General features: G+C 40.7%; 1 protein-coding gene across 5 annotated transcripts in view; it reads right to left on the reverse strand.

Annotated features, from left to right (window-relative positions):
* The window catches only part of zgc:158766 (uncharacterized protein LOC100009641 homolog), a 44,451-nt gene that overhangs the window by 18,849 nt on the left and 7,953 nt on the right, over positions 1-17,649 (reverse strand). Inside the window, exons 1-4 of one of the 5 annotated variants that reach the window (XM_057340222.1) lie at positions 11,458-11,652; positions 4,198-4,242; positions 3,215-3,412; positions 1,021-2,152 (exon numbers count right to left, since the gene is read on the reverse strand). In XM_057340222.1, the coding sequence (XP_057196205.1) occupies positions 1,021-2,152; positions 3,215-3,412; positions 4,198-4,242; positions 11,458-11,520 (1,438 nt within the window). In that variant the 5' untranslated portion in view covers positions 11,521-11,652. Of the gene's footprint in view, positions 1-1,020; positions 2,153-3,214; positions 3,413-4,197; positions 4,248-5,207; positions 6,138-11,457; positions 11,653-17,649 lie in introns of those variants that run through there. The other 4 variants (XM_057340225.1, XM_057340224.1, XM_057340226.1 and 1 more) reach the window with 4 other exon arrangements.

The following is a 17,649-nucleotide window of genomic DNA, read 5'->3' on the forward strand; positions in this document are numbered from 1 at the left end:
AACCAAAAGGTTCTTCTATGGCATCAAAGAACCACATCAATGAGATTAAATGGAGAATAAATGAAAAATGTTGTTTTAGTCTCGTCTGAGTCTCAGATATTTCTCATGAGAAAAAGAGTCAGAAATGTGTGTGTCATGAGAGTTTGAGAAGAGATGTCAACAATGTGTCAAACTGAGCTCAGATTTGTCAAGTCTGCAATCAAAACTCAATATGATTGAAGATCTCAAAACATTTCTCATCACATTGACTCAAATCCAGATGATTTTACACCTCCAGACTCTTAGTGTGTTTACACAATCACACTCATTTGATTTCTCCTAAGAGAAACATCCGAGACTAAGTTTACATGAGTTGATCAATGACGGTTGTTGGTTTTTCGTGTGGCGTCTGCGCAGAACACACGGTTATTTTCACACGTATCAGCTTCCACAGAATCTTAAGAATGACTTTGGAATTTCCTTCCGGAGAGACGGACACACACGCCGGTGACCTGAAGACTCGCTCATTTAAACCTTCAATAGCAGGAAGAGTTCAACAAAAACACAACAGAGCCCTGACAACAAGTTTCTAAATGTGTTCTGTGCCGTTCGGTGCCTTTGGGCTACACAACGTAACCAACAGAGCAGAGAAATCCTCCATACCGACGCCTGACGCTCAAACATTCCAGAACACACACGCACACCAGTCATAAAATGAGCCCCGAGGAACCGAAAGCCGTCTGCAGAGATGAGTGTGTTGATTCGGCTGCGGGCGATCATTACAGACGACAGCACCGCCCTGAACAACAACAACGACCCTCAGGCTCAATGATTTGATCTGAATGACGTACGCACATTCGTCTGAAAGACGTCAAACCCGTGTGGGTTTCTTTCTTCTACAGAACACAAAAGAAGATATTTTGAAGAACGTCGACAATCAAACAACACTGAACTCCATTGACTACCATTGTATGAACACAAAACCACAGAGACATTTCTCAAAATACCTTCTGATGTGCTCCGGTTTAATAAAATCATTACCTGAGTTATCTTTGTTCCGCTTCTCGATGCCCGGGATGGCCGCCTCCAAGTCCAGTTTGCCGAAACGGAAGGCGTAACCGTTAATGAGTTTTTTGGGCAGGACAGTACTGGAGCCGCCGGAGGAGGAGCGCACTCGGTGACCTTTGACCTGTGGGGTTTTGTTAGTACGTTCCAGAGATTTGGAGCGTCTCTCTCCTGGACTGAGTTCAGCGTTCCCGACTCCGCTGTGCGTCTGGAGGACGGGAGGGCCGGTGCGAGATTCCTCACATCCCAACCATCCCCGAGCGCAGATCCTTCTCTCCTTCTGAACGGAGCCTCGCTGTGTCCTGGATTCATCTTCTTCTAGAATAGACTCCGAGCTGGATCCGAGGTTCATGGGGTTCTGCAGTGCCTCCATGTAAGATTTGCGGAACAGCCGGCGCGACTCGAAGGCCGCCGAGTCTCTGCGGTGGTGTTTCCGGAGGCCGGGGTTACTGAGGTCGGTGCTGAACGACAGCATTTTGTGAGCGCTCCGAACACATGTCTCGTCCAGGGTTGGCGTCTGGGGAAGGGAGCCGGGACTCGAGGTCGACTCCGAGCTGATGCCCACATCAGTAAGGCTGCGACTGAGGACGGGCGCAGACGCGGTTGACTCCGCCCCCTGCGAGTGCAGGGAATCCCGCGAGCTGCGGCGACTGTCGAGCGTTCCGGTGGAGCCGTGCGTGCTGCAGGTGCTCAGCTGACCCCGCAGGGTCCCGCAGCGGGCCTGCATGATGGCGTCGGCCGTGCTGGTGACGAATAAAGGGTTGACCACGTTCTTCCAGGGCGTGCGGTAGACCACGCTGCCGGTATTGAGGAGGCAGTTCTGGAGAGGGTGCAGGTTGCGATCGCGCGTTACATTCTGCAGGAATTCAGGCGTGAACACGCTGCCGTACATGCTCTCGGCGACGGGGATCTCTGTGATGGCTTGCCCGCTGCCAGACAGGCATTTTATCACCAGTTTGGCAGCCTTGCGGCCTAAAGGAACCACCTGCAGGTAGAAATCTCCCTGTCGCAGGCGAACTTTGTGCAGGGGTGCCAGCTGAAGAACGACTTTCTCATGCAAACAGAGCGGCCATCCCTTGTGACACAGCAACAGGCCTTTGAACCGAAGCTGTGGAGAGAGAATAAGAGAGAAAATCTTAAGATGTAAACACCACATTCCTTACATCAAGAATGAGCAGGGATACAAAATCCAACATGTCTGTGATCATTCATTATTAATGCAGTAAATCTTCAGACAATAAAAAAAATCTATAGAGGCAATAAAGCTTTGAAAACAACTGAACTACTGCAACGCCGCTGAAACATGTGGCTTATGTTTACCTTTATGCAACTGGCAGACGATTTATTCAAAGAAACTTAAAAGTGTTCACAGCACTAAGGAGAAAACTACCAAAAACAATAGTTTGCAAAACTACAAAGTACAAAAGCATTCTTGCAGTTACAATGACAGAGCATTTTAATAACATTATAATTTATTGCTAATTATTCTAAAAAATTCCAAAAACCTTATTTTGACATTGTTAGTGGAAAGTTTAAAAATAACGTTTCCATAACGTAAAGGTAACGTAAGTAAAAAGCTCTTAAAGGGACAGTTCACCCAATAATGAAAATTCTGTCATCATTTTCCAACCTAGTTGTTACAAATCTGTATAAATGTCTTTGTTCTGATGAACACAGAGAAAGATATTTGGAAGAATGCTTATAACAGATTTTCAATTTCAATTCAATTCAATTTTATTTATATAGCGCTTTTCACAATGTGCATTGTTCCAATGTGCATTTTGCCCCCATTGACTCCCATAGTAGGAAAAAATAACAATGGTAGTGCCCCGGAACTGTTTGCTGTCCTACATTCTTCAAAATCTCTTCTTTTGTGTTCAACAAAACAAAAAAAAAATGATTAAGAAATTTTTCCTACTATGGGAGTCAATGGGGGTCGAGATCTGTTTGGTTATAAGCATTCTTCCAAATATCTGGAACAACTCGAAGGCGAGTAAATGATGACAGGATTTTCATTTTTGGGTGAAGTGTCCCTTTAAAACGTATTCCTGTTATCTGGGTAAGCTGGTAACTCAAACTAACCCATGAGGCCAACACATTGCAAGCACATATGCAGAAACCATGATGTAAGAATGAGTTCGGTGTGTCAGAGATTTGTCGTGAAACTCACACAGGCCTCGTGTTTTATGACGTGCAGGATTCTCTTGGCAGGTAAGAGAAAGTCGATGAAACAGCGCAGACCATCACTGCGATACTGTCTCTCCACCACACTGAAGAGCTGAAAGAGGACGGTCGCTGCCGTGGAGCTGAACGGAGGGTACAGCGCTGATAAGATGCTCTGAATACAGTTATCCAGCGACTCAGAATCCTGAAACACATCACAAGAGTCACACATGACATCTTCTGACTTCTGACGAGAAACCTTTCCAGAAACAGAGAGGGTCAGATGCCACAGAACACTCTCAGCATTCAACGTTTTCATCCTGATTTGCACTTTTATATTTTTAACTTAAAGCCTTTTGTACCCTAAAGTCATCATTTAGCTTTGTAAGTCCATTTCCAAAATGCAAATATTCATCACTGAAATGCAAACATCAGCTGTTATAACTGTGGCTTTCCTGCAAAGTCGTATTGTGAGCATTCACCACAAAATACACAATAAAACAAATCTACACTGAGCAGTTCACCCGAAAATAAACATCTGTCATCACTTATTCAGTCTCATGCCATTCCAAACCTGCATGTGAGTCTTTCATCAGCGGCTTTGTGTCCATAAAATGGAAGTCAATGGTTTGACATGACATGAGGGAGAATAAATGATGAAAGAATTTTCGGTTTTGAATCCATTTAAATGTATGCACACGCACACACACACGCACACATGTATGTTTTATTATCTCCGTGGGGACAGTCCATAGGCGTAATGTTTTTTATACTGTACAAACTGTATATTTTATCCCCAACCCAACCCCTAAACCTAAAGATCATTGGAAACTTTTAGCATTATTAGATTTTCAAAAAAAATCATTCTGTACAATTTTTTGTGCCTGTGGGGACCTCAATTTTGGTCCCCACAGTGACACGAGTCCCCATGTGTTGGTGTGAATTCAGGTTTAGGTCCCCACCGGGATATACAAAAATGAACACACACACATACACAGCAGGACAGGACATCAGGAGGTCAGGGGTCGTGTCGTCCTGCACTGATGAAACAGGAAACACCTGTCAATGTAACGTCACTCACTGGACAATAACAGACTGTTACTCACACACATCACTGTATGAAATCAGTGAAGAACTGAACTTTCCTACAGGATGTGTTCACACACTCTCCTCCTACACACACACACACACAGGTCAACAACATCATTTGTAATGGTCACTCAATGTAAATGAACTTGGAGTTTCATTCCCTATGAATGTCTACAACTGCCTTAACAAAACTATAATAGTTATATCAAATTCAAATTGATTTCAATTTTGATTGTTTTTGATTGTTTGAAAATTTTGATTTAGTCACAAATCAGTTTTTACAAGAATTCACAATACAACATTATTGCAATATATCGAATAAATAAATAATGCTTTACAAGTCAAATTTATCTTTAATTTAGTTTATTTTGCGTTTTCTCCTTTTAGGCCAATAAATCACACTCACAATATCAGAGTATGAGAGGTTTTCTTAAAGAAAAATGTTAAACGGGTGTAAAACCATTCGCTACTGTGTTGAAGTATCAACCAGATACAGACATTGAAATACTTACAATATTACCATATATATCACAACATCAATAATAATCACAGGTATTATTAATGCCGGTATATAGCCTAATTAAAGCAATGAAGACAGGAGAGAAAAAACTGTATTGAAATAAGGAAAAAGAAATCATTGACACCAGGATAATTGCAAAACATACAGAATACACATTATTATTGCAAATGATGAACTTTAGAAGCATTGTGTGGGGGTGGGACAGGACCCACCCACCATAAAAAAGAAAAATCCTTAAATGCACGGCTAGCCGTGGATTATCCCGATTATACCATGGTCATCTGCCAAATTAAAGATGTAATTGATGTTTGTTTACAGAGTCATTTTTGATCAAACAGGTGAAAATGACGGTTATTTGGATAGAGGTCTGAGGGATATAATAAGGTTTTACTTGCGCTGATGAAAAGCCCTCTCACATGAAATGTCAGTGTTTGTCACGCTCTGTTGGTTCTGTATTGTCCACATGTCACAGAACTCCACAGGACAGACATTGTGTTCATCCCTCCTGCAGAACTCTCTGCTGAAGCTAATAAATGACCCTCCAGAAATACACCACAAAGAGAAATGTTATTGCTCAGATGTTACTCTTTCACAATCCATGAAGAGTCTGGAGGTGTGAATGAATGGAGATTGTGGAGGTCAAACCATCTGGATTTGAGTCAATGTGATGAGAAATGTTTGAGTTTATAGTGAGATCTTCAATAATATTGACTTGTTTAAGAGAATTTAATCTCACTGATGTGAAAGAGAAATACTGGAGATATTGAGAGATCTCATCTGTGATTTTTCTTTCTCATGGGCATCACTGCTCAAAGAAGCCGCAGGAAGAGTCATTCTGTGGAGGAAAAGCTAACAATGGAAGGAAAGGCAACAGGACTTCTAACAACATAAGACTTTTTTTAGGCTATTGGGGCGCACAGAATGCAGCCCAGGGCAGGACTGAATTATGAACTGGGCCGATAGAGACAGTGTCCCAGAACAGTTTTCTAACGGTGTCTTCAGACTTCAGGCCACATGGACACAGAAAGCCAAGGTAACATGGTGTACTTCCACAACTCACAGCATCTTTTGGAAGTCTTAAATCTGAAAGCTGCAATTTATCACCATCTCGGCTTAAAATATCAAATTGGTCGGAGCCAGGTGGTCGAGTGGTTCGTGCTCCGACATGTGGCGCCGGTGCGTCCTGGGCGACCCGAGTTCGAATCCCGGCTCGTGGTCCTTTCCCGACCCTACCCCCTCTCTCTCATCCACTTTGCTTCCTGTCCTCTCTGAAAAGAGTCTCTCTCTGTCAAATAAAGGCAAAAAACGCCAAAAATAAATCTTAAAATATCAAATTGCAGGTCACTTTATATACTGTGAGAGGATTAATCTCAAATGATGTCCAACTAACCGTAAGAAATAAAAAGCACAGATGAGATTTCATTAAATGTACGGTTCATGTCCGGCATCTTTTAGCGCTGGGGCCGCTCCATCTATCAGTTTCAAACCATCTCCAAATCCAGCGTTATATCCACCGTTTATATAACATCCATCACTCAAATGTAGTGAGCAAACACAGCTGAACTTCGGTACAACGAACGAAGCACATTGATGGGCGTGCTCTTTCTCCCGCTCTCACTGGTTGACGCGTGGGCGTGCTCTTTTTCTCGATCTCGCTGGTTGACGCGTGGGCGTGCTCTTTTTCTCGATCTCGCTGGTTGACGCGTGGGCGTGCTCTTTCTCCCGCTCTCACTGGTTGACGCGTGGGCGTGCTCTTTTTCTCGATCTCGCTGGTTGACGCGTGGGCGTGCTCTTTTTCTCGATCTCGCTGGTTGACGCGTGGGCGTGACATATCCAAACTGACATCCAATAAGGGACTAAAAAATGTTGTTACATAAGGGAATTTCATGTTTGAAAAAAACTTTCCGAACCTAAGGGGGGTGGTTCGAGCTCAGAAATATTACGTCATTCGTCCAACTCATTGTTTAACAAGTTGACAATGTCAAGCATGAGAAGCCAGCACGTTTAACAGTGTAAAGAAGTCAGAATGCATGAAATACTGTTGCGCAACCCATTTAAAGGGGTCATATGGCGTGAATACGTGTTTTTCTGTGTCTTTGGTGTGTTATAAGTTGCCCATGCGTGTATTAGACACGTAAAATTGCAAAAATTAAAGTGTCAGAACAAAAGATGCATTCTATGTAAAAGCAAATGCTCACCCAGACCTGCCTGAAACACCTCGTGTAGCCACACCCCCACAAATCTACGTCAGTTGGTGGTCTGATTTGACTGAGACCGCCCAAATGTAGACGCAAGTGAGGTGGGCGTACCTGTCAGTACAATTGAAGAGGAACCTGATGTTCCAAATATGGTCAGAGGCGTTACATTTCCCTCACACGCTTGCAGTATTCCACCAATCACTACGCACTGGTGAACTGGCCAATCACAGCACACCTCGCTTTTCAGAGCCATGAGCTTTGTTAAAAATCTGTGTGTTTCAGAGAGGCGGAGCAAAGAGGAGATACAAACATGCAAGGTGTGTGGAAAATACAGCGTTTTGAACCTTAAATCATGTATACACATTGCATTACATCTAAAACAAACCATAATATTCGTTTTAGCCGTGTCATATGACCACTTTTTCTCAATTATTCAGTATGAAATAGAGAGCACATGGAAACATTTCCTAAAGGAAAAGAGTCAGAAATCTCAAGAATGTCTCCAGAAAAGATGTCAACAATGTCTCAAACTGACATCAATCAAGTCTATATTATTGAAGATCTCAATATGAACTCAAACATTTCTCATCACATTTACCCAAAAGCAATTTTAGCAGAACCATCCGAGAAGTTGATACATAAATGAAACAACTGAGAACTCCATCAAATCTCCAGAGCTATGAAAGAGCAACATCCGAGACGGTTTTCAGCACAGATTGTTTATGTACTTACTTAACAGTGTTGGGTAAGTTACTCTGATAAAGTAATTAATTACTAGTTACTAATAACATATTCAATAGTGTAATTAGATTAGTGTATAAATGACTCTTCAAAAAGTATTCATTACTTATTACTAAATTATTTCTATATCAACCTCGATTACTTAAGTGATTCAAGGATAGACATGAAACGCCTCTTTTAATTCATTCAAATAAATAATATAAACTACATAAAGTAGTGTTATTAACTGACCAAAGTGTTACAAATGTGAGAATTATACATTAAAGCACAGATTTTAAAGTTCGACTTTGAATTTTGAGATCAAGTATTTAGTTAAATTACATCGGAAGTAACTGTAATTAAATTACAGAAAAAATGAGTAATCCCGTTCTGTACTTTTCAAGGGAAAAGTAATTAAATTACAGTAACTAATTACTTAGTAACTAGTTATACCAAACACTGTTACTTAATAACTAGCATTTGTTCATTTTAACATACAAAAAGTTATAGGTTAAAGTTTTTAAACATCTTCAACAAAACACAGCTTATGTTATAATATATTTGTGTTATGTGAAGTTATAAACAGCCTTTTTCAGTTTGCCCCCGGACCTTCCAACCAGAAAATCTTTTGTTGGGCTATACTCACTATTCTGACTATGTCGTGTGGCATATGTATAAATGTTTACCCACCCAAAGCATAACTTCAAGTGTGAGAAGACTAAACTTGAGTCTGGAACTCAGAAACTTCAAGGCGAGTGGGAGATAAGTGTCGCTTTGAAGATGAAAGAAAAATAAAAGCGGGCAAATTGAGAGGTTGTGATGTATTTCTATAAGCTTGAAGAAGTTATTTCACCTGTGTAAAGACAGTAAAAGAGTTTGAAACAGACGTCAGTGGAGCAGTGTGTGTGGCATAGGAGATGTTTCTGGTCGACCGTTGAGATCTGAACCTGTAATTATACAGTATTCCAGGTGTCCCGCTGCAGACCTGTTCTTTATTTAACACACACACACATCTGTTACAAACACGACACTGCAAACACTGTGAAGGTTTCTACAAACCACCTGAAAAACCTGAAATATTCAGCTTTGACCCACAGCACTGAGACCGACAGAAGTTTTGGTCAGACACAAGATAAAAAGAGGGACCTGAGAGATATCTACATAACACAATATCATAGACGTTTGAGATTTTGAGTTCTTTACACTAGTGACCCTTAAAAAACCTATGACAACTTCATAACACACTAAAACCACCTCACAACTGCCCAGAAACCACCTAGAACACTTTAGCAACCAAATAGCAACATCCCAGCAACCAATCACAACGCCCTACAAACTCCAAAGCAACCAATGAAATCACTGTGTGAACAAAACAACCAATTAGATCATCCTATGAATACCAAATAAACCAATCGCAACACCCTACGAAGAGCAGCAACACGCTACAACCAATCAGATCACATTAGCACTGCCAGTTAGTTTTAATGTACTTTTTTTTAGCATTTGTTCGATGTTTAGTGTCATAAAAATGGAAGTAAACATGATCGCAACTTCCGGTTCACAGGGACTTCAAGAAATCAAACCATGGTTTTATTGTAGTACAATTGTAGTTACCCTGTTTTTGGACCACAGTTTTACTACGAATACCATGTTTTACATTGTTAGTAAAACCAGGGTTAACGTTCACAAGGGTTTCCACAAATATACAGCAGAAAACCAGAAACACAAACTCTGTGTGAACTCCTGACAGTCAAACAGGAAGATCACATGAGAGTAAACCTGAGTCACATCTCTCTCTCTCTCTCTCTCTCTCTCAGCGGTTCAGAGAGACAAAAGCCGAAGCATCAGTTGTCTGGTGAAGCCTGAGAGCCCATCAGGGGAGGGTAACAGGAGAAGAGCCGACTCGAGTCTCTCTGCTGATGGAACCACAACCAAACAAAGAGTGACAGGTTAACTAAGCCCCGCCCCTCATATGCATGTGTCAGAGCCGGCTGAAAAACACACAATTATAGAGAGAACGAACACAATGAGTCGACAGCAGGAGTCTGACATCATGAACTGAACCCCACTATTAAACATCTGATGACATTCACACTTCTGTGAAGAATTATACTGTATGAACGTAAGATATCATGAATCGCAAAATGTGTTCCTGCAGCTCATGGTGTCAGAAATGACATTATTTATGATTTAATAATGATTTGATATTGCCAAATTAATCAATGTAAATGTAATTTAATGTAATATTCATTTCATATTTTGTGAAATATAAAAAACTGAAACTCTGTTACAGAATTGTTTCAAAAACACGAGGAATTTTCAATCACATTTTTGTTGTACGACTTGTTAAAGAACATTCAAAGAATAATTAAACCTTTACTGTAAAAAACTGTCATTTTTACAGATTTTATACAAAAAATGTCAGATTTTTATGTATTTTTGAAATCGATAAAACCCCCCGTAAAATTACAGAAAAAGACTGCAAATTTACAAGAAATTCAGGAGAAATTGTAATTTTACAGGGAAAAACATAATTTTACAGTTTATTTCTGGCACCCCAGCTGCCAGTAAATTCCTGTTTCTTTAAACAAGATTTTTTTTCTTACAGTTTATCTTGGAAATACGGTCAAAAACTATAAAATTACAGAAAAAGACAACAAATTTACAAGAAAAACAGGGAAAACTATTTAATATATATCCTATAATTTTACAGGAAAAAAATACGGTATTTTCAGTTTTTTCAGTTTACAGAAAGTTTCAGTTTTTTAACTGATTTTTTTGTACAGTAAGTAAATTAGTAAGACAATCTGCCAATTACATGAATGTGAACGCATTCTACCTTTTGGAATATTTGTTTAGATCCTGCATTTCACCTCATGAAAGCGACATTAAAGCAATTATGTCAATTACTCGTTTGAGAATGAATCATCATCATCGTGGCCGCCCCTCTGAACGCTTCACCTGATGTGACTGACAGCTGTCTGAAGGCTTCATATCTACACATGGAACGTCCATCACACAGCTGTGCTTTCAAACAGGTTGTCTAGTCAATCTCTGAGCAGTCACATCGCAATGACACGAGCACCCTGCGAGGTGTAATTACACGAAGGGTTAAACACGCTCTCATTTAGAGATCGATTATAGACACCGCTCCCGTAACTTCTGCTCTCATTTCAAAAAGCCAAACATGAGTCAATAACAAGCACATCAGGTCCAACCAACCAAACAGAGTGAAAAAACTCCCCTGAAAGGATTTGTTTTATTTCACGAATCATTTAAAACTGCTTTTAAGAAAAGTATACACCATGGTATCTATAAACGCTTACCGTAAAAGCATGAGAAATTAACCACGATTTACTATAGTAAAAGTGTAGTAAGCATTTCTTTTGGAAGATTACTACTCATTTTACCATAGAAAATACAACGTAGTAAATAAAAAAACTTTCCTTTTACTAGTTCTAACTTCACTACATTTAATTAACATTAAACTATAGTTACTGAAGTAAATCCATTGGTAAGAGAAGGACCCTGAATCATACCACGGTAAACATAAATACTGTGCCACGATGATAAAAGTCGAAATATCAAAACACTAGAATCTGAAAACAGTGCACAATACAGACCCCGAACAAAACCGCAGAGGAACAACCCGTAAAGAAAGTAAAGGAAAGAAGGAGGTCTCTCTCTTCTTCAGATGGTGGTGTCACTGAGGCGGGTGCTTACCTTAATGCTCAGGTAATTCTCACAGCTCCGTGACTTTACTCTGGAGTGCATAGTGCTCAACATTCAGACAAATCATAAATAAACAAATAAATAAATCAAGTTTGGTTCAGTAATCCAGTGTACGTCCAGACATGACGCGGTCATTCGCGTCCAGACCCGCTGCGTCCATGAGTGTGTCTCTCGCTCTCTGCTCTAGTGTGCGCTGTGAGAGAGAGAGACAGAGAGAGAGAGAGAGAGAGAGAGAGAGAGAGAGAGAGAGAGAGAGAGAGAGAGTCAAGAGAACAGAACAAGGGATAACAAGAAGCGTACCGATGAGAGAAGGAGAAGAAGAGGAGTAAAGAGAGAGAGGGGACCCACGAAGGAGAGCCCAGAGAGAAGATGGTGGATGAAAAAAACTCATGAACTGACCCGACAGGAAGATCGCCCGAACTTGAAAAGGAAATCCATGAGAACACTGTAGAGGAGAGAGAGAGAGAGAGAGAGAGAGAGAGAGAGAGAGAGGATCCAGCCCGCCTCCTGTCGGCCTCTCCCAGCTGGATAATGCACACTGATGCAATTTCCTTTAGCAGTGGGAAAACACAACACAACACAACCCCCCAACACAACTGCCCTGCAGGGAACGGACCTCTACCACCCCCGGCCGCTGCTCTCTCTCTCTCTTTGTCCTCACTAAACAAACGGACTAGAGTTTCAGCTTATGTTGTCAAAGAAGGAGGGAAAGAAAAGAAGACATCAGCACACCGCCAGAGCTCCAGCTCTCTGAGTTACAATAGTGTTCCTCTAAATCTTGTCAAAGACAGAGGTAATCCCTCCGCCGGCGCGGACACACACTACACATCTGTACAAGAGTCCTGCGTCAACACTCTTGAGTCTCAAACGCAGTGCCAAAAAACACATTTGATTTACTCAAACCTGTATGAGTTTCGTTCTTCTTCAGAACACAGAAGATATTTTGAAGAATGTTGATAATCAAACAACACTGAACTCCATTGACTTCCATTGCATGAACACAAAACCACCGAGACATTTCTCAAAATATCTTCTTTTGTGTTCCACTGAAGAAAGACTCCCCTTCAGATTTACAACCACATGACAGAGAATAAAAAATTGACAGAATTTTTCATTTTAGGATGAACTATTCCTTTAATTCTGGAGAAAGTATTTTATGACTCATGTTTAAAAGTTTTAACAACTAAAGATTTCAAGGTTGGATGTTCTTTTAATGCTACAAAATCATTTTTTTATTCATTATTTTCGCCTTCAAGTGTTTTTATTATGATCTAAAGTGAGGTTCTGAAATCAGGATATATTCACCTGAAAAGCACATTGACACGAGATAGAAAGTCTTGTTTTAAATAGTTTTGCTCAAAACAAGAAAACACATCTTGCTTTTCCTTTTATTTTTATTTATTTACGTTTTTTTTTTCATAATTCTTATCATTTTTTTAAGTAGGCTAATTGTGCTTCTCAAGTAAATGCATCTTCATCTAAGACGATAATAAAATATTCGCACTGGGAAAAAAAAGTGTCAGGAGAAATAAAACACACAAATGAGAAACGTTCAGACATTTATATAAAGAACTCGATGCGAGTCATTGTTGAAATCTTTTTTAGAACTTTGAAATGGTTTTCTCCATTTTCTCCCTCACTTAATCTTGTTTCTCTCTATGAGACACAACTGAGATATTCCAGAGATCTCTTTTATCATGTTTTTTATTTCACCGGGGTTTCGCGCTGACACAAACCCCATCAGATCTGAAAACAGACTACACGCGAGTGAAGGCTTTCTAGGTCAATCTGGCAGGATTTGCATGTTTCTCCCGGCATTCCTCACACCTGCGCTGGACACATGACAACGCGTGAACGTGTCTGCACGCTGCTGCGGAATGTGTGAAGCTCAAGACACGTCTGAGAAGCCCGGATGATCTTCTAGACCTGAACTAAAACATGAGAAATTGAGTTCAGCTGAAAATCGTTGTAATGTTGTATGTGAACAGAAGAGCTTGTGTACGAGTGTAATCGTCACACACACATTACCACTCAAAGCTCTATTTATATACCTGCAACAAACTTTTCAAACCCATGTGATTTGATGTCTTCAATGAAACACCAAAGGAACAAGTTTGAAGAATGTTCACGCTCCTTTCTTTTAAGTTTATGTTGTCGGTCACCAGGGGCCGGATTCACGAAACTGTTCTTAAGACGAAATATAAGATTTAAAAGATCATTTTTGTAGTAAGAATAAAATGATATGCAATGATTACACTCGCTTGCTCGGTGGCAACTGTATATGTTTATCTATACAATAAACTTTATGTGTGAAACAAGCACCTCGCATTCTTATACGGCCTATATATGTTAACATGTGATGTGTTAAACGGCATTTACGATCGCATGTTAGCTAAAATGTTAGCAAGCGTTAAGAAATGATACTATTATAATACTTTTTGTGTGTTACTACAGCATAATATTTGTGACCCTCTCCGTTTCGAGTCACTTTGTCCCAGAATAATGTAAAAAGCACTCAGTTTTTAAGAATGAAAGCTAAAGTGAGGGAGCTGGACCTTATCATTGTTATATCAACAGAAATATTCCTTAATGGCATGCAAGCAAAAGTCAAAATGATGATTCTGGCTCAATACAATACACGTCACACGTGAAACAAGCAAATATACATTAAACATCTTACCTTTTGAGATTTAAGACAACCGTGAGGCTGGCTTCGTTTTAAGATATTTACGACAGCTTTATTTCGGGAATTTCTTCTTCACTTTTTTTCCTAAGATGCATCTTGAGAAAAAAATGTAAGAAGTTTTTTTCGGGAATACATAACATTCCTAACTTCTACGTCAATTAGAATTGAAGAAAAATATATGGCAGTTCTTCTTCTGGTCCGTTATGAAATCTGTGTGAAGATTCTCCTCGTGACAATAAATAATAAACGCACACAGGTTTGGAATTGATGACCGAATAATAACACAGTTTTTTTATTCTAGGGAAAGTTGTTTTAAGAAACAATATAAAAACACAGCAGGACACATCAACAGGAAATTGTTCTGCTATCTGATGGAGATATTGAAGGTTTTTTTAATAAACACAGAATCCGAATGTATTTCAAGCAAGACTTAAATCACCACTAGAGGTCTTTCTCTCACGCCGCTGCTCTACCCGTGTGTGCTGATAACTATTAAAACAGTCACATCTCAAAACCCTCTCATCATTTACTCATCCTCCAACAAATGCATTTAAATATCTATGTTGTTTTTTACACGGGGGCTCAACATAGTGATCCATTATTGAATTGAAAATGTCCATTTTTCTCTTTAAGCACACTTAGACATCCCATTATATGTTTAAGACCGGATCATCTGGAGATGACACTTCAGTCATAGAGAAATGTTTGGTTGGTTTGGTTCATGGAACAGATGGATCTCATTTTTTGACACGCCTGTAGCAAAGCCGACAAAAATAAACCCTAAAACAAATAAACAGCTCTCACACCGGGCCGATCTCAGGCAGGTGTTCGAAACACAGTCGATGTGACAGAACGGCACAGAGTTTTGGTCAAAGACCTTCCCGGGTGGCCAATCCCAAAAAAGAGCCACAACATCTAAAGGCCATATTAACAATAAATAAAACACACTAAAGCTGCTCTTTCTCACACACGTCATCTGATACAAAAATAAAACTACAGAAATGGGCAGAAAGTAAAACCAAAGATATTAATACTAACAAGATGCGTCACTGCCGTCACAATGAATGTGAGGAATGCAACGCTCAATATGGCCGCGAAGGAAGTCCCGCCTTCCAGTAAAACGAGCCAATCGTCAATCAGTAAAGACTGAAGATTCTCTGGGGCGGGGCTCTGGTGAGGCGCTTGTCAGCCTGGGCGAGTTAGGCGACATCGAAAAAGGACATTTTTAGTGCAATTTAAGCTAACAGAACCAAAGTTATGATGTCACGGTTTACTATTGATCGGTTTCGGAAATATGTCCTTTAATTGTGATATTTGACAGTGATTTTAGAAATATCTGCCTTCCCTCGTTCAAGCAGATAGGACTGTGGACTTGCTATGACGTAAAAAGCTGCCCAGAGGCGCTGCAAACATGGCCGCCGAGCGGCACGACTGCCGTAAACGGAACCCAGCGGGAGGCCAGCGATGTCACTTCCTGTTTTTCTTCTTCAAACTCCTAGAAACCTTATTTTCTGAGATGTGAAGCGTCAGATAAGACTCTCCCCGGTGACAGCAGTCGTCTGATAACATCACAAACACACATTAATCTGATTATGGCACATTTTCCCAGAATCATAAGTCAAGTGTGTGACGCCCCCCCACGACCTACAGAAGAACCACCCCGAAGACCCTCAACCCCAATCCCGTGAGCCATTTTTAATCTTATTTCTCTTCCAATGATAAGACGACTTGGAACACTAAATCACTATGTGGGTAAATCTCATCTTTCTAACAATGAAATGAAAGGATGGTGTTTAACGGATATATTCTCTGACAGGAGTGTGTGTGAGTGACAGCGCTGAGGTGGGGTTGACGTACGGTCTGTAAGGGTCAGGTTAACATCAGTGTTTGTTGAGCGGGGGGACCCCAGCTGTGGCCATCCCGCACACATGCTCACCCAACTGTGGAATGTGACACCCTGTTCTCAGGTCAGTTAGCACCGAGGGCCACCCGCGCTTTACTGCCGCCTTCCTCCATCCATCCACCCAAAAAACTCTCAACGGTCTCATCATACGCTTATAATATCCGGATTAAACCTCCATACCCCAATCATCAGAAACATCTTTAGACCACACTGCACATACGAATGAAATCTGTCTCCTCACAGATCTAAATGTCTGAAACTGTATTTTAAGATTTGTTAAGATATTTCTGTCGAAAAACCCCCCAAACATTGAACCTAAACATTTCTCTTTAAATCTGAGCTTTACTAACAACATACTGTATATGTGCTTCAATCTGTGAAAATCATGTTAAGAACATTCTGTGAAAATATACCCTTGATATTAACATTGCTAGAGTGAGACCGTGTTAAAGATTGAAATCAATGTTTAGGAAGCCGACTTTCCTTTTTGTGCAAAATAATAAAACATTGTGTCATGTAAAAATGATTAGATCTATCATTTACAGCATACACACATACACCTTTACTACATTTGATGCTTTTAACTTCATATCTAGATACTGTATGTGACTTTATCCAAGACTTCACAGATGAGGTGACACATATTGTTACTAAAGAATTATTCAGGAGAAACATTTGCGAACAAGTTCATACGTAATCAGACTTTATTAGGCCGAAAGCACCACCTCTGAGCGATGTGAGGGGAATTCAAATCTCGTATCACACCTTCATTATCACCACCAACACAAACACTGCATGACAGACACACCACATCTTTCTGAAGTCTAACGCACGTGTGTCTTAACAGCACCTGAACATCCCATCGTATCTTTAAGAGAGATTCTGATTTATAAAGCACATCGTTTTTAGAAAAATCTAAAGAAGTTGAAACACGGCAGGTACTCACAAAGCTGTGGATGTTTGAATCCTGAGGTCAGTGTGTGTATCCACAGTCTCAGAGCTGTGGTGGAGATGTGTAGCCTTCAGCAGACACCAGAGAATAAAGACGTCAGAGCTCTGACTCCCTCACACGGCCTTCAGACAACACACGCACACGCACACGCACACACACACACACACACACACACACACACAGTAGTCTGGGAGTCAGACGCTGGTGTCAGTTGTTTTTGGGAGGGCAGGACAGCAGCAGTAGTCTCATATCAGATGAACACACACTGAATGTGTATTGTGCATTTTGGGAAGGCAGATCTTAAGAATGAAGATAGAGAAGCTCAGACCATACGTTCATGTGCCGAAACATGTACATGTGTATACACACACACGTCTGGTTTATTATCTCCGTGGGGACATACATTTATACTGTACAAACTGTATATTTTATCCCCTACCCCCAACCACACACACACACGCAGAGATGCACAGACACACGCACACACGCACAGACACACGCACGCACAGACACACACGCACACATACACGCACAGACACACGCACAGACACACGCACAGACACACACGCACAGACACACACGCACAGACACACACGCACAGACACACGCACGCACACATGCACAGACACACGCACACATAGA

The sequence above is a fragment of the Triplophysa rosa genome, linkage group LG8, assembly GCF_024868665.1.
Source record: "Triplophysa rosa linkage group LG8, Trosa_1v2, whole genome shotgun sequence".
NCBI classification, from domain to species: domain Eukaryota; kingdom Metazoa; phylum Chordata; class Actinopteri; order Cypriniformes; family Nemacheilidae; genus Triplophysa; species Triplophysa rosa.